This window comes from Manacus candei, unplaced genomic scaffold (genome assembly GCF_025592945.1).
Source record: "Manacus candei isolate 608988 ecotype Guabito, Panama unplaced genomic scaffold, ASM2559294v1 h1tg000046l, whole genome shotgun sequence".
NCBI lineage: Eukaryota > Metazoa > Chordata > Aves > Passeriformes > Pipridae > Manacus > Manacus candei.
The window spans coordinates 3,504,574-3,529,610 of NW_026138094.1; the positions used below are offsets into that span (position 1 = coordinate 3,504,574).

The window sequence follows — 25,037 nt, forward strand, 5'->3', positions numbered from 1 at the left end:
ATTACACGGCAGCCGTGCACAGAGCTCGTGCAGCCCTGGGAGAATCAGCCAGGCCTGCAGCAAGCTCCGGCACAGAAAATGCAAATCTCTTTGCAGATACGGCACATCTCTCTCCAAATATAGATGAGCTCACACCCACCCTGCTAATAACAGGCTATACTTCTCTTCAGTAAGATTACACAAAATTAAGCAGGAGATCCCATGAGGACACTGGCAGTACGTTGTACTTCGAGGTACACGTGTTCTGGGATCGCTGCAAAGTGAGAGACTGTGGACAAATAAAAGTGGTGTCTAGGGAAGCACTGAAATCGACATAAATTGAATTACTTTCTCCACTTTATTTAGTTAGACATGTAAAAGTAAAAACATAGTCGTACCAATATCTTAACCTGTACACAAACATCACTTCACCCTTCAGCAAGTGTTCCAAGTACTGGAAAAGTACCTAACAAGAAGGTATATAAATAAATAGCACTGCTGGGAATTGTGAAGTCAGACATGTGAGCAAATCCCACCCTGCACAGCTGGGCATTTTTATCCTAGCTAAGGGACGATAAATCCTTATTCAAAAGGTATTTTTAATACAGTTGATTAACAGTTTTGATCTAGATCAAGAACTCCATACGTAACAACTCTGAAATGCAGCCACTTCAGAAGACGGAAAACCTTGGCAGAATGTGCTTCCTCAAAATTGCAGTGACACCGTCAGCGCTTTACCAGTCACTGTGTGTTTTTCAAGGGTTCACCAACACTGCGAGGGCACCAGGCGGGCCCAGTGGGTTGTGTCGTCCCCTCAGGCCAGAGACCCGACTGGCGGGTGACACCTGTGAGGGCCCTCCCGCCCGCTCGGGAGCCGCCGGAGCGCGGTTCTCCAGCCCCTCAGGAAACACCCCGCGTGGGCTGGGAGGACCTGGAGCCGCAGCCCGGAGGCGGGAAGCGGGCGTGAGGCACGTGCCGAGCCGTGAAACCCCTGACGGTCCGGGAGCGCAGCCCAGACCCGCTCCCGGGCACCGACTCCCCTCACGGCGGCCCCGGCGGGGGGCGGTCCCTGCCCCGCTCCCGCCCCAGGGGTGCCCCGCGGCCGGACCGACCCCCGGCGGTGGCCGAGCGGAGGGTGGCGGAGCGGGCGGAGCCGCCCCGGCGCGGCGCCTTTGTTCGGAGCGGCAGCGCGGCCGGGGCCGGCGGTCCCGCCGCGCTCATGGCGGGGGCGCGGGGAGCCCCGCGGGCGCTGCCTGCCCTGCCCGCCCGGGAGCCCGCGGGCAGCGTCTGCCGGGGCTCGGCGCGCTGAGCGGCGCCCGTGTCCGGCGGGGGCGCTGCGCGGGGCCCGGCAGCCCCGGCGGAGGGGGCCGGGCGGGGTGGCCGTCCGCAGCCCGCGGGGGCCCTGCCCGGCGCGGATCGGCGCTCCGCGGACCCCCGGGCGGCGCCGCTCCGCTCGCCGGCCCCCGCCTGGCTCGGCCCCCGCCGCAGGCGGCCGCGGAGCCCTCCCGCGCCCAAACTTTGCAAAGTCTCGCAGCTCCGCTGCTGGGGCGGCGGCGGCTACGGCAGCGGCGGGCGGGGGCGGCGGCGGAGGAGGCGGGGGCGGAGGGGGCGGGGTGCGGGCCGGCGGCGGCGGCGGCAGCAGCAGCATCAAAGAGCCCCGATTCCTGCCGCCCTGGGAGCCATGCGCTGCTGTCTGTAATGTCAGCGGAACAGGAGAAGGACCCCATCGTGCTGAAGAGATCCCGAGGTACGGGGAGGGCTGGGCCGGGCCCGGGGGCGGCTGCCGGCGGGGCCTGGCTCCCGTGCGGAGCGGCGGCCGAGCCGCGGGATGCGCGCACCGCCCGCGCCGCCGCTGCCCGCGGGGCTCCCGCCGCTCAGCCCCGGCCGGGCCGCCCCCGCCGCACTCCCTCCCGGCGCTGGCGGCGGGGCCGACGGCGCGGGGGCCGCGCGAAGTTTGCTCGGTGGGGCCCGGCCGGGCCCCGCGGGCTCCCGCAGCCGCCGGGCCTGGAGAAGCGGCGGCGGGGCTGGCGGTGCGCGCAGGTGTGTCCCTTGGGGCGGGGGGGGCGTGCGGTCCTGGCTCCGCTGTGTCTGGGGATGTGCGGCGCATTAGTATGCAGCGAGCATACTGCTGGTGCAAGGGAATACGGCGGCGGTGCCACATGTCCGAGTTCGTGCTGATGCAGAGCTCATAAATTACACTTGAGTGTTCGCTCTTCTACCCCCGGTCTCGGCTCTTGTGCTTGAGTCTTGTTGAGGTTTTGTCTTTCCCTTTTCGGGAAATGAAAAAAAAAATATTGAAATAGTGTTCTTTATTAATAGCACCGGTGTGTGGCTCTGGTGAGGTTTGGAATGTGCGTTTCTTTCAAAGGTGTAGGGAGAAGGGTAGAAATGCGGCGTCTCCTCCGAGTTCGGCAGTGCAGCCGACTTTAATGGCAGTGGCACATCAGCCTGCGTGGCGGTAGTTGTGTCCTTATAGCCCTTAAAAACAGAAATGCTTTTCTGAATGAAATGATGAAAGGCGGCAGGCTGAGTGACTGAGTTGGGTGAAAATCATGGCAAAATTATAAAATCTGCCATTTAGTGCTTCTCTTTTTCTCGCCTCCTATTTTGCCTCTGGCATTCTATTGTTCCTGATGTTTTAAGCTTTTTTTCCTGGTTGGGTAAGTGGGGAAAGGTGCATATTGTCACAGATTTACAGTTTGCTTTTCTGAAACTGTTCTAGTAACAGCTGGGTTGCAACCTTGGGGGAGTGAAAGCACACAACAGCGTTACAAAGGAGACTGGGATTCATTAGACTCCTCCACTCTCAAGCCCCGATTCTGCAAATATTTAAGCATATATGGTTTCACATGCCTGAGTTACCCACCAAGTTCCACGAGATTACCGCTTAATATCGAATCTGTTTACAGTGTCAGGGCCACAGCATAGGCTCACCAAATCTGGGTGAAATTAGACCATTTTTAGTTTTTCTGTCCATCATGAAAAGTTTATTCAGCCATTTATGTTTCTTGGGAAAACGTTCTTACTGAGATAAATCACTGTTTAAAAAGACTCCGGCATCCTTCCTGTAGAAACCTAGACAGAGATTTGTCAGTGAGTATGAAAATACTCCATAGTGTATTTGCACTATATTAAGTATGGCATAAATTACATGCAAAGTCATAAACTCTTAATATGTAAACAAAACTACAAGTTGCAGTTCTGACTAACACTGAAGATGTCCATCTTGTGCATGTATGAAGTGAAAAAGAATACAGGGCTTACCTCTTCTCCTTTGCCCAAATGTGAATGGCTGAAATAAATTTGATCTGTAGTTTAGTACGGGCATAGTTATCAGATATGAATTTATATCTCTAGATTTGTTAGATATTTGATGTCCCAGTCAAATGGATTGTATTTTTGCCTGAAAAACTAGTCTTGGACAATGAAATAATTTTTCATTTGTGCAGCATTCCAAAGTGCTCAGTACACCTTTAATGAAAGTCTATGTGGTAGATACCAAAAGTGACTTTGTGGAAAGTTTATTTTGGCTGCATGAAAATGAGTCTTATTCACTCTTTTTTGGAGGTATGCTAGGACTAACATTCTGTTTCCTTTCATGTATAAATTAAATCATTATAGAATCCACAGGGAAAATATAAATTCTCAGGGCTGAATCAAATCATTGGCCTCACACGGTGAGAACTGAAAATACAAAAGCTTTGTGCCTTTCCAGATGCAGGACTCACTTCTGTAAACGTAGGCAAATGAATGGCTTCACCCATGTAAGTAATTCAGGTAGAAGTTGATGGAACTTGTCACTGGAATTCTAATATTCATATACTTATGTTTTTGAAGAATGATATCCCTGAGAGGGAAATTTGTACGTAATTCTCTAAAGTTTTAATTTATACTACTGTAAACCAGCATTTGCATATGATCCTCAGTATTCTGCTTGATCACAGATTTACTAATGTCTGTGCTGCTAGTTGTTGACTTTATTAAAAGAAATCTGGATATTTGTAATATTTTGCTAACAGTGGTTAAAGTCGTTGGTGCATTAAAAGTGTGGGGCCACGAACAGGAGTGTGTTTTATGCAGTTGTGAGGATTGGTGCTCACAGTACAATCTTGCACTGAATTTAGTGTAAACTTATATGAATGCTGCAGAAGAAGCTTAATGAAAGTGCAGGGACAGTTTTGGGAAAGTAGATTATCAAGATGACTTATAGAGTTGAAATTTAAGGGAAATTTGCCATCATTCCTCATGTAAAAATTTATGCTGTGATTATTTGATATCTACAGGTAATGCAGTGGCAATCTGTCATAGCACACTAAGTATACACAGGATTTTATAGTCTAAAACAAGGCAAAAAGGACTCTTTGAAAGAGTAATCCCTAGTTTTTCTGATGGCAGGTTAGACCACAATATGCTGTGTGCAAGTGTGAGTTTATTTTGAGAACCTGATGGTGACTTCATGCCCTTGTCTTTGAAATTCAGACTTAAAATTTGATAGGTGTTGATCTGGGATGTCCATATATCTTCCTTATGTATAATGAAAAATGAAATTAAATTTCAACAGTGACAGCTAAAGCCAAAAGGAACTTAATAAAGCAGAGGTAGAGCTGGATTGTGACTTGAGGTAGGACTGGTAAATTCCATGAAACCTCAAAAAAAAGGAGGCAGGGAGAAAGGAAGTGCAAGGAGTGAAAATTTGACGGGCCTCCTTTGATCAGGAGTATTTGAAATAACTGCTGGATATTTCATTCTGTATACAGTAAGTCTGCTTTGCCCCTGTGAGAAGAGATTTTTTTGTTACTTACTGAATAGTCCTAAAGCTGGTTTACCTGTCTGCTGGGAACACTTGTCTAACACAGAGCAGTGTAATGTCGTATGCTGCTTTGCATAATTCTGTTGGTAATTCACAGTTATCTTCAGGTTGCTTTTGGTAATAAAGACCTGTGTGTTCAGCTGTGTGCTTGCATCTTGATAAAGTTTGACTTGTATTCTGAATATGAGTTGTAAACAAAAAACAGTAAGATTTTTAAGTTGGATTGCCTGCTTATTCTTCTATCCTGTTACTATATATTTATATAAAAGAGAAAAAAAGCTATTATATTAATGGCCCTGGGAAAAAATTTAACATAGTTTATGAATGTAATGATGTTATTAATGTAACATGTGTTGCTGTCATATCACCTGATAATGCTTTTTGTACTTCAGCTCAGGGTTTTCCTTGCATTCCCAAATGATGGCAATTTCGCTTGAGCCCCATGAAGACAGACTGACTGGGATAATGAGTGTGCTAGATTTTTTATTCTTTTTTTCATCCTCAGTCTGACTAGGGCTTTAAAAATGAAAGCCACGATTTATACAACTTTGAGAGCTTGTCCTGCTGTTATGAAAGGTGAAGAAGAATCCCAGGTGAAGTACAGATATCTCTTTGTACTGCTCAGGGTAAAGTCTGATTGAGTGACCAATGAAATGAACATTATTTCTTTTTGTGCCAGAGCCTTGCTCAGTTATTCTGTGAGGTTTCTGCAGAGTAGGGCAGGTTCACTTAGAACCCCTCTCATTTTTGGCAGGTGTCTTTTTGTTGGATCAAGTCTTGCATTTAGTGAAATTTAGATCTGATAAACTGGAGATCTCTCTAAACAACACGGCAGGTTTTTGGTGGTTTTCGTTCATGAATCTGCTACTGTTTGCTTTTCCTTCACGGTGGATTGTAACACACTGTTGTCTGTTGCCACAGTGAGTTTGATAAATGCTGTGTCTGTGTAAGTTAAATAAGAGGTGAATCTTAGGCATGGTGTTATGCAGTTCCTTTGAAAGTTTTATGAGTTATGCAAACAAGAAATACTTCTGACTGTTGAAGTGGAGTTGTTAAGAACCAAGGGACAGATAAACATAAAATAAATGGAAATGTTTATTCCCACAGTAATGAGCATGAATTGGCTGTTAAAGTGGCAGTAGAGTAAGAGAGCACATAGGAGGTATGTTAACTTATGTCCAGATGTTTGCTCCTTAAGGACTTACATTAACTCTGCTGCTTTACATTGTAAGTTCAGTATTTGTAACAAATATCTGTGGCTATGGCAGTCAGAGGCAAACTTGCAATGTGGTCTGTAAGAAAACTAATGCACTATTGCACTGATTGAAATTTTGTAGGTGGTGACAGTGGATTGGATGGGTTAGGAGGACCAGGAGTTCAACTTGGAAGCCCTGATAAGAAAAAACGGAAAGGAAATACACAGGTAAATTCTCTTTTGATTTCTTAATAAATAGAGGGCTCAAATGTTATTTGCTGGTGTGACTGTCTCACATTGTTCAGAGTATCAGTCTGTTGTCACAAATAGCAGCTGTGTACAAAATATTCCTAATAGTAGTTCTTGGCACTAAAGTTATTTTAATCTCTGTAGGTTGCCATAGACCTATAAAGACAGGAGCACAGAGCGACTGCAGCAACTTGTATTTTTACCATATGGATTTGATTCTGAGACAGACTTTTTTTTTTAATGACTTTGTAGCCATTTGTAGAAGTCTGTACAGCATGAGTAGTTGCCATGAGACTACTTTTCTCTTTACTTTCATTTCATTATGTGTAAGTTTGTGGGCTAATGAATCAGAACAGTTTGCTAATGCTTTGACTAAATTCTTGGCATACTTCTGAAGTTATTTTCAAGCAAAAGCTGTGAGGCAAGTATAGCTCCTTTCCAGTGAATCCCTGCAATTTGACATTTCTATGCAGTTTTTCTTCCTAGAAAAGAAAACCTGAATACAAAATATCTTAAGCAGTTGGATACTTGTAGTGCAGAATTTCCCATTGTGTGTTCATTCACCTTTGAGTGAGATTATCTGTTAGTTTGGTACTGCCCAGTGAGAGTAACTGTACTTGTATAGGTCAAACAATCACTTTCTGTTAGGCTTATTCACAGTCCATTGAGATGTGGATCTGTTCTCTTAATTTTTGTTTTGTTTTAAAGTAGTCATGGTGAAACCTGCTCTGAGAAATATTCAGTTACTCTAAAAGGTTTCAGACTTCTATCATGGTGGAACTTTCCTTGTGTTCTGGAATGATAATAACTCAGAGGCTATGCAGACTAGCTTCTGTTCTTTTCTTACCTGGTGTAAGAAAATGCAGTGTACCTTACTGCATTTACAGTGCAGCAAATTTTACCTTTTTGGGTTTTTTTAAATAAATGCTCAATCTTAGTTTATTAGTACTTACGAGGAAATGCTTTCTGTGAGCACAGTTAATGTAGGGTGAACTCAGTAGATGTTCCCTACAGGCTAGTCTAGAATGAATTTCAATTGTATAGCCACTTTGGTGACATTTGAACAGCTTCTGGGCTCTGTAACCAGAGCATAATCCTTGTATTTTATGCCTACTGACTATGCTTTGCAGACTGTCCACAATCACTGAAGGCCTCTTTTTTTGTACAGAAATCTACAGAGTGTAGAATATTCTGCAGAGTATAGAAAATACCAATCTGCTGACTGCTATATTCTATATGCCTTTTTTAGGTTTATAGCAACATTAGGTTTATATCCTTGTAGAAGTAGGGTGTCTTAAGAGGCCTATATTCAGTAACATCAACCCAAAATGAGACTAAGGAAATGCTTAAATCTGCTCTTCAACATTTGGAAATACTTTGTGCATGTGTTTGTGGCACTTGGCTGTCTGTATTTTGCTTGTCTTTTGTAAAAGGTTAAGAAATAGAAGTCACATATCAAATAGTATTTTCAGAAGCACGGTTGTGCAACTGCAAAATTTTTAAAACACAGAGACTACTATAAATCATCATATTATCTGGAGCACAGACTCCTCTCTTGCCTCTGTACTGAAATTTCAGACAGCCTGGCAGAATACAGCGGGTGAGTTTTACACAACAGCTGAACAGTTCTTTCAGCAGTAGTATTGGTAATCCAGGACCTTTGTGGTTGGTCTGTCTTGCAGGCAAATACTAAAACTAATTGAAATGTTGTATTTAAAATATTTGTAGGGATCATCATTTCCTCCTCCATCTGAATATGCTCCACCGCCGAATCCAAGCTCTGACCACCTTGTAGCTGCAAATCCATTTGATGACAACTATAATACTGTGTCTTATAAACCGCTTCCTTCAGGAAATCCATACTTTAGTAATCCTGGTTATCCTGGCTTTGGAGGCTATAACACTTTCAGAATGCCACCTCACATGCTGCCCAGAGTGTCCTCGCCATACGGTGGTTCTTACTCCCTCAGAAACCAACCACATCCTCTTCCTCAAAACCCTGTGGGCATGGGTTTTAGTCGACCTCACTCTTTCAGCTTTGGTCCACATGATAACCCAGGTTTTGGGAATCAGCCCCCTTATAGTGGTGGTCAGATAAATCAAAATGTCAGTATGCCTGCTCAGCATTTCAGGCCAAATCCTGGGGAGAACTTTGGCCATTCTGGTCAGATACCTCACCCTGATGTGCCATCTAATTTTGGTCCTGGAAACAATCCAAATTTTCCAAATTCTCAGCTAGAGTCAAACCATTCTTTTGTTCCTCCACCAAACACATACAACCAGACAAAATCATCAGCACAGAAGCAAGACTTTAATCAAGGTGCAAGCAAAGCATCCAGCCAGAACACTGCTGCTCATCAGCATCATCACAGGACAGAGGACATTGTGAGTCAAGGTAACAGTGACCTAAAAAATGTTACTCGAAACAATGTGGTAAATCAGGATAATAGCCATTCCAACAGTGCTGATAACACCAATGCTGGGCATTCCAATGGGACTCAGAGTAAGTCCCGCCAGCCCCGAGGTGCTGCTGAAGGATGCAACTCTGAAAAGAGCAACAAAACACCCCTTCATCCCAGTCGTCATGGTCACTCATCCTCTGAACCTGTCTATCCATGTGGGATCTGTACCCATGAAGTTAATGATGACCAGGATGCCATCCTGTGTGAAGCCTCTTGTCAGAAATGGTTTCATCGGATCTGCACGGGCATGACGGAGTCAGCGTACGGCCTTCTCACGGCAGAAGCATCGGCGGTTTGGGGCTGTGATACTTGCATGGCTGACAAAGATGTCCAGTTGATGCGCACGAGAGAGACTGCAGGACCACCTGCACTGAACACAGAGGGCTGACAGCCTCAGTTGGTGGTGGGGGTGGATGAAATACTTTCTATGAAGTTTCGGTTACAAATTGGCTACTTCACTTTCTGCAGACAATCAGTTGTGTTTGATTGCTGTCATCTTATTTTTCCCCTCATCTGTTTTCATTCATAAACTTCCATCTCAGCTTTTGGATTCTTAGTTTTATGTGTGCAAATGTTTCACAGGATGGAATATTTTTGTTTCTGATTGAACTGTAACTGACAATTGATCAGAAGTAGAATGTGCATTGACAATTTTATTGAAGGAAAAAATGTGCCTGTATGAATAGCCCTAATTTGCTAGTATTAATGTGTTAACTAACACTAGCATTTAGTGCTCGGTTTTAATGGTACTATATTTGCAAGTACTCATTACTTTTTTTTTGTTTTTTGGCATGAATGTACGGTGATGTTCTTGCTAGCCTTTCTTTGAATATAGTGGAGATGACATGGAGGAATGTGCAGTACTAATAGTTGTTATTTTAGGGTAAATACAGAGAATTTTGTATGTGCTTTTTCCTATTTTCTGAAGTAAAGCATTAACATGCTATTCAAAAATTGATGAATTCATACTTAGTAACACAATGAAACCCGCTAACTCTTACACATTTCTATTTCCTTGAAAAGGCAATAATCTCTTTTGACTTCTCAGCAAACACTTACTTGCTGAAGGCTCTTGCTGGGTCTTGCAGTATTTGGAAATAGTTATGAAATATGATTAAATTGGAAAAAGAACAGATCAAGTTTATAAAGTCCAGTGCTTTAAATCTAGAGAATGCCAAAACTAGGGTTGCATATGTAACCTCAATTCATTTATCTTGAGCACATACATTAGGATACGGTGTCTGCACGTGTCATGGTTGTGCAGTTATGCACCTCTCTCTCATCCTTTCTCACTGGTGGTTCCAGTCTCCTGCCTCAGTGCTGCCTAAGAATTGTGAATGAACTAGTGCATGGAAAATCCTGCCCGTCTTCCAGGGCTTTCGGCTGGAACCTGCTCAGTCACCCAGAGCTTACACAGTCCACTTGGCACGAAGGAGGGTGCAAGGCAATGGAGTGTGCTCTGCACAGGCTCTGAATTGCATGATAATTTGGCCAGCACAGACTTAAAACTAAATTCCCACCACTGCCTCAGCCAGTCTTGCACTGAGGGGGTGGGAAATCTAGGGTGAAGGAAGAAAATATGGCTTTCATATCAGGTGAGTTTAGCTCAGGAGTAAGTAATCAGGAGTTTAAGCTTCTTTGCTAAACCTGATATCCTGCTGACAAGTATGAATGACAGTAGAGCTTCATGTGTGATGCTAAGAATTCTATTTTAATATAGGTAATTTGATCTTATTCTTGATCTCAAAAATAACTCTCCTTTTTTTAATGTGGGGAAACATCTAGCCTTGAACAGTTCAACCTTAGCGTGATAAAGTTGCATATGCAACTGAAGAAGTGTTTCTTTAGAGAGAAGTGTTGTTCTGACTTAATAAAAGGAGGCATTGTAATAACAGACTCTGCCTGTAATACTCACCACCGTGCTGGAAACAGTCTTTAAACAGGAATTAAATCATATGTCAAGCTTACAGGTGCCAGCCACGTTCCTTAATGAGATAAATTTTTCAAGTCTGTGAGGATGAGCGATGTAGGAGCTGATATAAAATACAGTCATCAAAGTAAAGAGGTAGTTTTTATGATAAGCTATGCTAATGAGTGAAAAGTGAGGCCTGTTTGCTAGTTCACCGTTGTGTTTGATTTTAAATGGGCTCTACTGTGGTACATTCCTGGAAGATACTGTGCAGACCTGCATAACTTTTCTTGTTTTATTTTAAAAGTGAAAATTTTTGCTGGGTAAGTGCAGTATTGCCCCCTCTTTTTTTTTCTTGCCTCTCATCAGGAAAAAGAAAATAATGTCTGAAGTGTAAATGACATATTTCATATCTTGAGGATTTCCTGTATGGAGATGTAAAGAAACTGTAAGGCAGATCAAGGGCTTCTGTTTTCATCACCAGTTGCTTTAATTTAGTACAGAAACCAGACTTAATCTTGTTTTGTTAGAGGTGTGATATTTAAAAACAAAGAACAAAAACCAACCAAGCAACAACCTCTGTTAAAGAGATTTATTCTTCAGTAGTTTTCCTAATGACTGACAGACTGTTAGAATTTGCTTTTGGTACCTAAAGTAGCAATTAAACCAAACCTTGTTTAGATAGATTTGTTCCTCTGGGAATCAGTTTAATCTCTGCAACAATTTGCACTGTGAAAGTAGTGGAGCTGGTTCACACCCACAGCAACATAAATGAAATAAAAAATGTGCTCAGTGAAAATTCAACAAACCAATGATGATATTGTTACCTTTCCCATTCCCACACCCCATGCCTGTTGTGAGAAGATTTTTGGGGCATTTTTTCTCAGAAGTCCGATTAATGGTTCAATATTTTGAAGCAGACATTTTATTTAAAATAGCCACGTATTTCTTAATTTTGTTCCTTGACCCTACGTGAAATTAGGCGAGTATTTTCTAGATTAGCTGTCAAGGCATTAGTGTTCTTAAAAACTTAAAGTCAACTGGAATATCATTTCATAAGGCCTTAAACTGTGTATTTGTGAAACTTATTCTAACAATTTATTTTGGTTTTTCCAAACTGGTACTATGTTGGGTTTGTAACCCAGTAAATTTTCTGCATTCGTTAACCTGCAAATTCAAGGCATTAGCAAATGTCAAGTATAAAAAATAAAACCAAGTGAACAACAAAACCCAAACTTGTTAGCACACTGATTATGGAGATATGACTGATGAAGATCTCCAAAAGTCATCCAGCTGATATGCTCACCCTACTGATACACGCTTGGCATACTTGAACTCTTTATCTAGAGAGAGGGTTATATTTTGTTTTTCTCTGCATGTATTGACTAGTAGTAGTTCAAGTATGCACAGGAGAAACAGCAATCATGTTTAATTAGTAAGGTCCTAGAAAAATGACAGCTGATTAGAATTAGAAGTTAGTTATAGAAGGGTGGGAGGGAGGGAGGGTTGACTAGAGTAGGTGAGGGGTTTTGTAATATTCTACATGAAACAATTTGTATTGAACTATCATGTGCTTCTTTCATTACTAGTGACTTAGACTGTACTGGTGCTGCACACCAAAAATATTGCAAAGATTTTGTAAGTCTTGCAAACCTTAACATTTTTATGGAAAGTGCCCATGTCCCTTTTAAATAGTTCCTTGTTGTGGTCAGAAATGCAGCCTATATTGCCCAAAATGTTTTTGTTGGTTTTTTTTCCCCGGGCTGAAATAAATAAGTATAAACTGGATTGTCTTGTCCTTAATACTTTAAGGTTTTTTGCAAGTGATCACTTGTAAATGAGAAAACGTACTTTTCTCTTTAAAACATTTGTTTTATTGGTCAGGGTAAGTGACAGTGCTGTATATAAGATACCAAAAATCCTGTTTCTTGCTCTTTTACTGACCTCTTCTACAACTTGAGGCAAGCAGGTTAACTATGCCTGCCTCAGTCTCCTCTTTCAGCAGATTAGACTAATCCTTACTTCCTGAGGTTGTTTAGAGGCCTAGTTATTATCTGAGATCTTCAAATGCAAGAAACTAGAGAAAAGTAATGAAGTTTGCTCTACTTAAAGCAAAAATATAATTTTTAGGGGCTGCTCAAAGAAGATTAAGCTTTGTGACCTCTGAAGTTTTTAATCTAAGAACCAGTTTTGTAATCACATTTTTCAGGCTTAATTTCAAGCATGTGAGAATTAATGAAGTCCGTGGAGCTGCATGCACACAGTCAAGAATGTTTCAAAGTGTTTGCAGTTTGGGGCCTGTGATATTTGCAAGTGAAATGCTTTTATGGTTTGAGATTTTTACAAAATCAGTGGTGTTCAAATGTAGCACCTTTTTAACATTTGTCTTTATTCCAGCTTGATATGATAACACATTATCTGCATTAAGTACATCCCTTTCATTTTATAAATAAACATTGCCTGGCAGTAAAAGTATTGGTGTAACATTTTTAAAAAGGAAAGTCATGCTTCTTATCATGTTGTATGTGACTTAAATGACTGTTTCATATTAAAACTAATCTTTCCTTATGTACTGCTTAAATATACCTGTTTTGGGATATCAGTTCAGTACTTTTTATACAATCTTGAATGTGTTCCACATTGGTGACATGTATTTTTGCAGCAACTCTTTTGTTTTGATTTTAAATTAGAGCATGTCTGATGTAATACATGCATTAGTGCTGTGTTGTGTGGCAAAGTTAATGTATGTAATTCAAATTGGAAAAGTTTCCAGACTTTGTCCAGCATTAGCCCTGTGGCCAGGGATTAAATTACTATGTAATACAAATTATTTCATACCATGATGTGTTTTAAGCTACTCTATGAAGTATGTGAAAAATTATTGTTTATGGATTGGTAGCTGGTGTGGTATCTTGCATAGAATGAGGTTTGATAGGTGGTAGCAATTCATGATAATTAAAACTAAGTACCTTTCAGAACACACAGCACTGGTGTGCATTGTCATCTTGTTACCATAACTGTAAGTATGAATTTTTAATATTATCCAATGACAAATGGGTGAATATTTGGTAATCAGCTCATGGGTGTGAAAATTCTATTCTAACACTCTTTACTTGGTTTACAAAGCATATAATTTTTTAATCTATTGGATGTGATTAGATATATACAGGAGGGTGTAGAACTGGATGTATTTTCAAGTTATTCTGCAATTGCTAAGTTTTGTCTGAAGCTTTCTATATTAGAATAGACTCTTCCTTAAAATTGGAAACTAAGTGTACTTAGCAGAACTCTTTAAGGCAATATAATATCCTACACTACATCTTGAGTTATGCACATTCACTTCTTTATATGGAGCTCCTCTGAATTTCTTGCTTTATATATAAAAAAGGGTCCCTTTAGTGGCCTAGTGTTGTGTCTCATCAATTCTGAGGTAATTAATTCTGAATGGTGTTCAGCCCCTTAGAGGTGCTGCCTATAACTTAAAGTATTCAGTGTTGCCCTTAGTTTCCTGGTTCAGAAATGGCTTATCCCAACACCTTGGGAATACCTAATTCTGTATTGTTTGCCATACATGATTAATTTTCCTTTTCATCTTCAAACAGTCTGTCTCAAAATAGTTTTTGATCCTACCCCACCTTTTTACTTGGAGATGTGTGCACTGTATTTCAGGAATTGCTGTACTGGAGACAGTTTGGGATTGGAGTCCTGAGAGATGTCATGTCTGTTCCTAGACACTCATCTTCTGCTCTGCAGGATGCTCTAAATCTGAACTTCCATATAACTTAAGGAGGGCAAACTTATAATATATTTCCTCTTTTTTTTTTTTTCCTTTCTTGATAGTTTTTTTTCTGAGGCGTGAAATAAGAGAGTTGTTAGGGATTTTTATTTAAAAGATAGCCTTTCCTCCAAACTTTTTTATGTGGCCTTTAGAGCAAATACTGTGTTCTTCAGGGCCTTCTGACTTGGAATTTTTTTGTCCACATTGTCCTTTCAGTGTTAAAGGTGAGTTGAAAAAGGCAAGTTACCAATCTACTGCCATCCAAACAATGCAAAATATAAGATGATTAAGATTGTTGACATTTAATTTTTTTTTTGTTTGTTAATAATGGTGTGACATTTTTACCTTTCAGAAGAACATATATCAGAATCTGATTCAAGTGTTCTTGGAAAATGTATATGGTAGATTTTGTCTGGCACTGTATGTAACTTTGTTGCTTTCTGTTGTCTGGTTTCAGTTCCTTTTAAAATAAAGATAATTTTTGCGGGGAAGTTGCCTGTTGATTTTTCTGAAGATGATGTAATGCCTAGATTGACTCTTCTACCGTTTTGCCTGGGAAAATGCATTTGGATTAGGTGTAATCCTGCAAGAAACAGTATGAGGTCATACTGATCAGAAAAGACAGTTCCTGCCTCTCTTGGAGAGCCCTGCTGTTCTGTAAAGGTGTTAATCTGAAGTAACTTCAAAGCAGATTAGAAGAGGTCTTGCACCTTCAGCCCCATTTCTTTCTTTACAGGATGGGAGGGAAGGCTTGAGCACCATTTGTCTGAATAGATTTATTTTTTTAAAATAACTTTCTGCTCTTGGGAAGAGATTAATCAAAGAATTATTTATTCCAATTTATAAATTTATTACAAAGCTCTTCCTCTTAGTTAAAATGCCAGAACTAACACATACCAAATCACTGCCTTGCCAATACTATTTAAAAGCAACTGATACAGGTGGTCCCCAGCTACACATGCAAAACATTTTATTGTAATAAAAAGAGTCTCATAAAATGTTCCTTCTTTTTGTGAAAGATAGGGAGGGATAAGAGAGAGAATTTAGAAAGGATGGGAGGAAAAAAGGTTAATAATTAAAGATAAGAAAGTGTAAGCTATTTAAAGGATCTTTTTTTCCCCATATATTAAAGCCTCTGACGCCATTAGAAGTGAAATAACCCCGTAAAAGATGAATGTGTGTATTAGCAGCTGGAAGGTCCAGAATATTACTAATATTATTAAGATTTGTGTGGAATGTACATCTCTATCCTTCATAGCACAGGAGATGGGAATTTAGGAATTAGGTTTTTAACTGAATAATTTTTCTTTTCACTATGAAGTTTCTTGCACTGGAAACTTTTCACTACAAACTTCTGACTGATAAGATTAATGCCAACAGAAGAACGATCCCGAATGGGCCTCTCTTTGCATGTGTGTCATGGTGAGAGCGCAGCCATTTGTCCAGGTAAGCCTGTGATGTGGAGTGTGTGGGACAGAGGAGGTGTTTCTGTAGATGTACATCAATACAAGACTTTTAAGGTTGATTCGAGACCTTGCTGAGTCCCTTTTGTCTCTTTTAGCAGCTAAATCTGCTACTTTGGCATAAAAGTGTGTTAGTGGTATTTGCTTTGTCTTCTGCAAGCTTTGCACTGGAGATCTGGCTTTTAAGTAAATAGACTTTTTGTTGCTGTATTGGAGCTCTTTTGTGTAACTTAAGAAGACCAAATACTGGTAACCATAACCGTGTCCTGTCTTGTAAAGCATGTATGAATAGTATAGTCCTTCTAGCAGGAATAAATAATAAGCTGCTTCATTTCAGTATATTCTCTGTGATTAAACTAAAAATGACACCTGGGTGACCAAGGCAGAAGACCAGCACTCAAAAATCTAAGACTTACAGTCCATGAATGAACTTTCCATAACTGAAGGATGTGTTCTGGATGACTACAGCTGCATTCTGGAGTGGTAGGAGATTTTGAGTTACTATTGCATTATAACAATTCTAGCCAATGCTGCTACATATTTTGAATACTCTGGGAATGGGGAATTTAATTCACTTCTTGGATTCCAATAGATGCAAGCATTCATCCAGATGATATTGATGTGGGTGAGTGAGGGTGGAGAATAACCCAGAAATCGTATCAGTTACAATGGATTTCTTGCTCTGAAAAAGTTTTAAATATTTGTGATACCTACTTTTATATATCTATATCTCTCTCTGTATAGAGAGAGATATACACAGTACTTAAAAGTAACCACTACCATTTAATTGCTTTGGAAATAGGTAATAGAACATAAAAATTAAGTTTTCAGTGGTACACATCAGTAATCCTAGCTAATGTGTGCCATGTTAAACTCCATTTTTCTTGGTCATATTTTAAAGTAAAGGGGGAAAACTAGACTTTTTGGTTCCGGATTTTTCCGGGCAGTTCTAGGTAATTGTATACTTTTGAGGAACTTCCATATACCTGAATTTTTATCCAGCTGTGCTTGGCTTGTCTTTCAAGCCTTATTCCCCAGAAACAGTTACTTTCTATATACTAGACTTTATTTTTGCAGATACAGTGTTACTGGTTTTGAGAAATGTGGAGCAACAATGTGCAAAATTACCTACTGAGTTTTTGGCATAGACAGTACCGCAGACAGCATTGCGAGGCAATAGCATGGAGCTGCCGGTATGACCCAGTCATTTTTAGGGGACATCTGGAAGTTTCAGTGCCAGCATTGCCAGTAGGTTGAGGAAGGTGACCCTGCCTGTGTGCTGAGCCCTGGTGAGGCCACGCTGGGAGTTCTGTGTGCAGTTCTGGGCTTCTCAGTACGAGAGAGACATGGAGCTCCTGGAGCAGGTCCAGTGGAGGGCAACAAAGTTGGTCAAGGGTCTGGAGAATCTCTCTGAACAGGAAGGCTGAGGGATCTGGGCCTGATCAGCCTCAACAAGAGGCTGTGTATAAATATCTAAAGGGAGGGTGTCAAGAGAACAGTCAGGCTGTCAGCAATAGAACCAGAGGCAACGGGCAGAAAATGGTGCCCTGGAAGTTCGACCTAAACATGAGGAAGGACTCCTTTCCTGCGCAGTGACCAAGCACTGGAACAGATTGCTCAGAGAGACTATGGAGTTTCCCTCACTGGAGATATTCCAGAACCATCTGGACACAATCCTGTGCCATGTGCTCTGGGATGACCCTGCCTGAGCAGGGAGCTCGGACCAGATGACCCACTGAGTTCCCTTCCAACCTGACTCTGTGTATTGCTAAATCAATCTCTTCTTTTAATATTTTTTTTTTTTTTTTACCAGAAGTTCTAAACTAATAGCAGTTCGTCTCTTCTCGGAGACGTATTTGGCTGACAGCGGCTGTAAGAGCCGCACTGCGCCCAGGCGTGAGCGATGGCGGCCCGCGCCGTGCCCGGCCCTGCGGGACTCCATGTCCCGGCGTGCGCCGCGCGGGCCGGCCCGGCTGAGGGCAGCGCTGCCGGGGCCGGGGCGGGGCCGCCATCGGCGATGCCGCTGTGGCTGCGGGAGCACCGCTGGCACCAGACCCCCACCGCCGTGTTCCTCTCGCTGCCCCTGCGCGGCGCCCGGGCCACCCCCGCCAACATCTTCTGCTCCGAGCGGTACCTGAAGGTGCGCGGCGCGCCCCGCTCCCGCACGGGCCCTGTGTGGCTGCCCGCCATGTGCCGCGGTACTTCAGAGTCTGCTGAGGAGCACACGCGCCACACACCATGGCAACGCTCTCGAGCTTATGGTCTTACAGCCTTTATACTCTTCCTCTCTCTCCTGCAGGCTGTTAGATGCCCGTCCCGCGACAGATAATGGCTTTACCCCTCCTCGTTCTCTGTGCTAATGCTCTTGCTACTCAACAGGTGTCACCTGCCTTTACTGTCTCATAAATGGACTGAATTATACACATCTGCTTATATTATGAATAATAATTCTAATTATGAGGTCCGTGGCTTCTGTCGGAGTGCTGAAGAACCAACTTTTTCAATCTCTTTAATAAAGAGGTTGAAATACATTGAAATAATAGAAATATAACCTTGTGAAGACCCACCCTCGAGGGGAAGGAAGCACCTTCCCTGGGCTTCTACAAACCTCCACACTGGATACAAAGCACATTAGTTCTGCAATAGTATGTGTTTCTTGAGATTTACTGTGTGCTTGTGCTGAGTGTTTTGAATACGTGAGAGTTGATTGAAATCAGTAAATATTAGTACAAATTATATTTTTGTAGGTAAGCATCCCTCCCTTTTTATTTGAAGCCATTTTGTATGCTCCTATTGATGACACAAATAGCACAGCAAAGATCGGAAATGGAAACATTTTCTTCACTTTGTATAAAAAAGAACCAGCCATGTGGGATTCCCTAACCCTAGAAAATGGTAAGTTCTCTATTCTGAAAGTTAGATTGCCTGTAAGAAACCCATTCTGAGCCAACATTTTACAAACTGTAATGTGAAACTCCTGCTGGTACATATCTGCTCAGTTAAACCTTGTTATTAAAAATAGAAAGTATGTGAGAACAAAGAACATCTTCTGAATTTAGCACGTATAAAACAAAACAATGTTTCTTGTAAAACTTATATTTTGTGTGTAAGCAAATCTTGTTTTTTCTGTTTTGGAGATGGGCTTGATAGACACTGCTTTGTGGAATTGGAACCATTTTGCATTTTCCCAGACAAAGTAGCAGAAGGAATCCTGTTTTTATGAGTATGATACATACCAGTAGAATTCCAGGCCTAAATGACTAAAATAGTTTTTATTTATTTTTTTAAGCTGACAAGGAAAAACTGCAATATCTAAGAGAGAATGCTGTTCTAAAAGCCCAACAAAAGGCAAAAGAGGAGACAGAAGCAAAAAAAACTACAAAAGAGGAACACAAAAAATATGCTTTGGAGGCCACAATGAAGGTAGGTTTAGAAGGAGCTCTACAGGATACACACATGTAATAACTGCCAACTAATCTGGCATCTGCTTGGTTAAACGCACTTTAAAAATATGAAAAGTACTCATTTTTATTATAGTGATGGTTATTTCTTTGCACTTAAAACACATTTATTACCAAATATGAAATTGATACAGAAAAAATACTTAGAAGTTACCATTTCTATTAGTAATATTAAAGAAAGTTTTTGGTGAGGAGGTCAGATTTTTGGCCATTGAAAGGAGAGTACAGTCATGTAGAAAAACTGTGGTCTTTTGTGGTCTTTGCATCAGTGCAGGTGTTTAGTCATTTAGCACTGTCAAAAATACTGATTTTTAAAAAGAATCTTATTTATTTGTTGCGTTGTTATATTTTATAACAGACTTGCTGTTCATTGTCTTTTTTATGTTTGCATGTTTGTCATTCTGCTTTTTATGTCTCTTTTAAGATACGGTCTTCAAAATTTTTATGTATGTAAAAATTCTGGTCACTTCATTTGTGTTTAGAAGGATTAGTTAAAAGAATGAGACTTGTAAAGGCTAATCTGAAATGTTTGCTCTCTCAGTCATTTTTAAGCATCTTAGTTAATTCTGCTTGTATGGTCACATTGGTTACACTATGCTTTGGATATGAAACTGGGAAAATAATGGTAGCTTTTACTTAGTCATCTTAGTATTATCAGGTGAAACATCTGATCTCAGAGGTCTATTGTTCAAACAGCTAGAAGAAGCAGAAAGAAAAAGAATTGAAGATCTGAAAGAAAAGGAACGGCAGAAGGTCACTGAAGAGTTGGAGTTATGGAAAAACCAGCAAAAAGATGCTGATAAATACAAAAGCATACAAAAAGAAGGGGAATTACATCAAGAAATAGGGCAATTAAAAGAGAGGAAAAATGAAAAAATGACCAAAACTAGAATTCCTAATGAAGGAACTTCTAAGAGCAGACCCAAACCCACAAAAGGTTGTATGATTTATTCCTGGGTGTTTCTAATTCATCATTTATCTTTGTCTCCACCATACTGAACCTGTTCTATTAGTCTGCAGTTATTTTAAGTTCAGGTACTTTATTGAGCTCAAGCATGTGAGTTCTTAGCACTTGTTTAAGTCTTTGGAAATACAAGAGCAGGTTTTGTTCTAAGCTTTAGAAAAGTAAACCAGAAAGCCTTTCTGAGGGTGTGATGCAGACTTTCTGGGGGTGGAGATCCTGTTACCCTAAGTTACCTTGCTGCTGCATTTCATAGAAATATACAGTCTCCTTTCACTCTCTCTATCCCATGTCTTGGTCCTAGGGAGAGCCAATCCAGGGAACTAAAACAACAGAAAATATTTCATTTCTTGTTTGTTTGCTTTTATAGGTTAGTTTTAACTCCTGTGGTTGTCAGAGCATCATACAAGTGACAGAGATAGACGTGTAAGAGGAGTTTAAGTTCATTTGTGACAGATGCTCTATCATTCCATTTATTTATTGGCTACATTAACAAGAAACATTGTTTGAACCTTCCCTTCAAAAGAACAAGTCTAAACCTTTCTTAAGTTATTAGAGGTTTAATCCTAATGTGTTGCATTCCTAAATTAGGTGTACTTTGGACTTCGGTAGAAAATCAGAAAATTCTCTTTTCCTTGATTTTTTTTTTTTCATTTCCAGTACTCCAATTCTTTTCATAGGTCATGCTTCCTGTAGTATATTTTCACCAAATGTAAAGGAAGAACAGTTACCAGCTCCTCGATCTGCTGCTACAATTAAAGTCAACTTTACCCCACGAGTTTTTCCTACAGCTCTGCGAGAATCTCGCGTCGCAGAAGAGGAGGAGGTGAAGTAGTGAATTGTTTATTGTGTATTCAGTAAGTTGACAAAAATGGTAGCTGTGCCAAGGAATGTAACCTGTGCAATATATCTTCCAAGGAAGGCAGTTGCATTTAAATTAAGATATAAAGAAACAAACAAGTAAACCAAAAAGTATTAGTGATGCAGTAACTTGACTTTTCATGGTAATAAAATAATTGGGAAACTTTGAACTTTTTCATATCTGACATTATTAAATATTTTTCTCTGCCCAAAATATGTGGCAAATAGAATTCTTTTGATAGTAGTGAGTGAAGAGATAAAATTCGTTTTTGGATTTGAATTTTTCCTTCAGAAATAATGCTCGCCCATTTTGTACTTACAGTGGCTACATAAACAAGCAGAAGCTCGAAGAACAATAAGTGCTGATTTATCTGAGCTGGAAGATTTAAAAGAAGAGGAGAAGAATCCAGATTGGTTAAAGGACAAAGGAAAGTAAGTTAGATTCCACTTGAAGATATATTGAAACTTAATTAATTATTATGGTGTTTGTATACTGCTAGTTTTGATATTTTCTATATATTCTAAACACAGATGGTGAATGTCTATAGAGTAGTCATAGAAGTCATAATAGAGATTTTATTGGCAGCTTATGGGGTTTGAATCTGATAAAGTTGTGAGACGCAATTGTTGAAGCCCACAATGAACATTGTAAACACATCATTCTTTGAAGGCAGTTGAGGCAGTGCACTATTATATCTAGGTGGATTTCCTTTCATTTGAACTCTTTAGGGAGAGGTGAAACATCTGTCTAAAACAAACTGCAGGAATTTTATAAAAATGCTGGTTTATTTATATGGCTGTGTTATACAGAAAGGTTTGATTAGGCAATCAGATACACAAAGCTTTCAAAACTAGTCCTGTGTCTGCAAAACTGTGTCCACCTCTTACAGTTCTTTGCTGCTTGGAAGCAGTGACTTTTTAGTGTGTGTCTGTAAGTTGTTTTGTCTGCATCAAGTTGGACTGAACTTCAACTGTGACGTTCTCAGAAAAGGCTGTAAATGTGCATTTCCAAGGAAAAGATGCTAAAACTTCAAATATTTGAAAATGAATTGTTAGTAATAAGCAGGTATATATTTTGTGTTCATCACCTTCTTTAAAGTGCACGTTTCACCTTCTGTTTAACACTTAGCAAAATGTTTGCAATGGGAAACTATCTGGCAGCTGTGAATGCCTATAACCTCGCAGTGAGGCTGAACAACAAGCTTCCCCTGCTCTACCTGAATCGTGCTGCCTGCCACCTTAAACTGAGGAATTTACACAAAGCTATTGAAGATTCCTCTAAGGTATAAAAAATACTGTCATCTTATGCATTATTGTGGTTTATTACTGTGATGTTTCTGTTTTAAGTGGATCTGTAAATACATATTAGTGTGATTCGGAATTTTAAAATTCAAACTTGATATAATGAAGCCATGCTGGAATATTGAAATTTGATAGTGATTACTGAAGTTTCAGAAATTTAAAACAAAACAACAATTAAAAAACTCTAAACCATGCTTCTACACATTTGGGACAAATGGCCATATGTTGACTAGCATGTGTTTCTTTACAGATAAAAATATATACACTTGAAAAGCAATATATACGCTTGAAAAAACCCTCAACTTGGAGCATAAAAAAAACCCAAAACAAAATATACACAGATACCGTTTCTATTACACTGTGGTGTGCTTCATTTGTTGGAAGGAAAAATAAAGGTGTGGTGGTGATGAGCAGGATACCTTCAAAAAACCCCAACAAACCAGGCATTTTGAAAGAAGGGCTGTATCACCTAGATGTTTTAGCAGCCATTATTTGTGCAATGGGAGGAGTGATCTCAATTGCACCTGAATAATGTGGAGGAATTTTTGCCAGAATTATTATTTTTTTAACTAATAAGTACTTGAATCTTGGTTTTTTTTTTTTTTTCCTATAACTACTACTAAAACACACGTGCTTTTTTAGGGCTGTCTTTTTTTTTTTTTTTTAAATAACATGGTATGTAATATTGTGTAGGAAAACAGAACATTATTTGACTGTAATAAACATTTAACATAGTATTTGTCCGTTTTTAGCCATGGCAGTGTAACTGTAGTTAGCAAACTGGGGTGATGGATACAAATCTTAATGAATAGATTCACAAGCTGTATAGTTTGAATTTGAATAGTTATTTCTATTTGAATACTTATTATGTTACTGTATAATAATAGTAATTAGGTGAGAGGAGTGTGTGTAAACTAGAAAACCCCTCAAATTATGGCAAATATTCTTATAAATACTTTGGGTGTTCTCATTTCTAAAGGCGCTAGAACTGTTGACACCACCTGTTCCTGATAACGAGGGCGCTCGAGTGAAAGCCTATGTGAGACGTGGAACAGCCTTTTGTCAGCTGGAGTTATATACTGAAGGTGAGGCCTTGATTTTATGGAAGTGTGCACATGAATTTAGAGTGACAAGCAAGTAATTCTGTTTAGTTCAGTGGGACTGCTCACACCTTTATGTTTTCAGGAATGACTTTGAGGGAACTCTATACAATCTATGTCTCTGTTATGAACCTTGATACCACATTCCTTATTTTTTTTTTTAATTTTGCTGGCTGATTGCAGTTCCACTTGAAAAATCTTGAAAAAATACCTGAGTTAACAGTATCCCTACTGAGTTCTTCAAGAGTATCAAGTTAGTTTTGTAAAGCAAATTTAGGAGTGAAAGCTGATAATAGAAACTGAAGGATATTCAAAATGACAGTGTTCAAGTGCTAAGCTTTGGCCATTCTTTACTTTCTTCTATCTGTGAATCACTTTGTCATTCCCTTACAGCTTCATTTGCACTTGGAAACCTTGTGAAAAAGACAGTTAAATAAGATTTTACTTCCTGTGCTCATTATTTGCTAACCCCACCCTCAAGCTCTAGTATTCACAGTTCATGTCTTCTTTTCCTTACTTCCACATATTCATTTCTGTCATTCATTTTTCCTCTCTTCTGCAGAACACTCCTGTCATGCACAGACATATATATATATATATTAGTATATATATGTAAATGAAGATACTCTGCTTTCATGTTTTAAAACCTGAAAAGTTTATGTAGTAGAGTGTTTCCACTAAAATGTTTGTAAAATAATATAAACAAAATATAAGTTTATTTACTGACAAAAGGTAAATCTGATGTCATTCTGATTCCATCATCTTAAGAGTAAAACTCAAAATCAATACTTCATGCTTATGACTAGGGAACAGTTATTTCCAGGTGGTTGCTAAAGAGGATGCTCTTGCATTATTGATTGACATTCTTATTAATGTTTCTATATTAGGTCTCCAGGATTATGAAGCAGCTCTCAAGATTGATCCTAAAAATAAAAATATAGAAAAAGATGCTGAGAAGATTCGACACCTAATTCAAGGAACAATGCAAGGTTCTTAATTCAAATAAACATGAAAAAAAGAAACTCTTTGGCAGAGATGCCTTTTGAGAACATCAGAAGGAATCTTATTTCTTTTCAGTATGTGTTAACTAGATATTTTTTGTGCTTCGCTCAAAACACCTACAGAATTGGTAATGGATTGGATATATTATTTTTTTTTTTTGAAAGTATAGTATTATAACAACCATAATTAGATATATTTTATCTCATTTTGATACAGTGGTCATATTTTTGCTTTTTGTTAGCATTTGTGTTACCCTGAAAATCTGAAACACGATTTGAAGCTGTTCCATTGTGTTAAGAGTTCTTTCCAAGCTGTGACCATTTCAACTACACTTCTTTCAGTAGCAGTTTTAGCAGACTTCTGTTTCCTGAATACCATTTATGACTGAATTCTGTCTTTATAATAAAATATTTTTTATGCATATATATATTACTTTGTGCAAATTCTGTACTTTTGGAACAGGGAGAAGGTTGCTTCCAGCTGCTTTAGTTAGAGCCTTGAGAGG

General features: G+C 40.0%; 2 protein-coding genes across 4 annotated transcripts; both read left to right on the top strand.

The window, feature by feature from the left end:
• Window positions 1–1,568: 1,568 nt before the first annotated feature.
• PYGO1 (pygopus family PHD finger 1) lies at window positions 1,569–14,873 on the top strand. The gene is made up of 3 exons (XM_051797214.1): window positions 1,569–1,726; window positions 6,127–6,212; window positions 7,962–14,873. Exons 1-3 carry the CDS (start codon window positions 1,678–1,680, stop codon window positions 9,081–9,083), a joined length of 1,257 nt encoding a protein of 418 aa, XP_051653174.1. The 5' UTR covers window positions 1,569–1,677; the 3' UTR covers window positions 9,084–14,873.
• Window positions 14,874–16,205: 1,332 nt separating this feature from the next.
• DNAAF4 (dynein axonemal assembly factor 4) lies at window positions 16,206–24,975 on the top strand. 3 transcript variants are annotated; one of them, XM_051797213.1, is made up of 9 exons: window positions 16,206–16,328; window positions 18,593–18,740; window positions 19,135–19,268; window positions 20,003–20,243; window positions 20,948–21,093; window positions 21,451–21,560; window positions 22,258–22,411; window positions 23,410–23,515; window positions 24,418–24,973. In XM_051797213.1, exons 2-9 carry the CDS (start codon window positions 18,713–18,715, stop codon window positions 24,525–24,527), a joined length of 1,029 nt encoding a protein of 342 aa, XP_051653173.1. In that variant the 5' UTR covers window positions 16,206–16,328; window positions 18,593–18,712; the 3' UTR covers window positions 24,528–24,973. The 3 variants fall into 3 exon arrangements, with proteins under 3 accessions (XP_051653173.1, XP_051653171.1, XP_051653172.1); XM_051797211.1 differs by lacking the exon at window positions 16,206–16,328 and adding an exon at window positions 17,824–17,985 and having other exon boundaries at window positions 24,418–24,975; XM_051797212.1 differs by lacking the exon at window positions 16,206–16,328 and adding an exon at window positions 18,052–18,224 and having other exon boundaries at window positions 24,418–24,974.
• The last annotated feature ends 62 nt before the right edge of the window (window positions 24,976–25,037 follow it).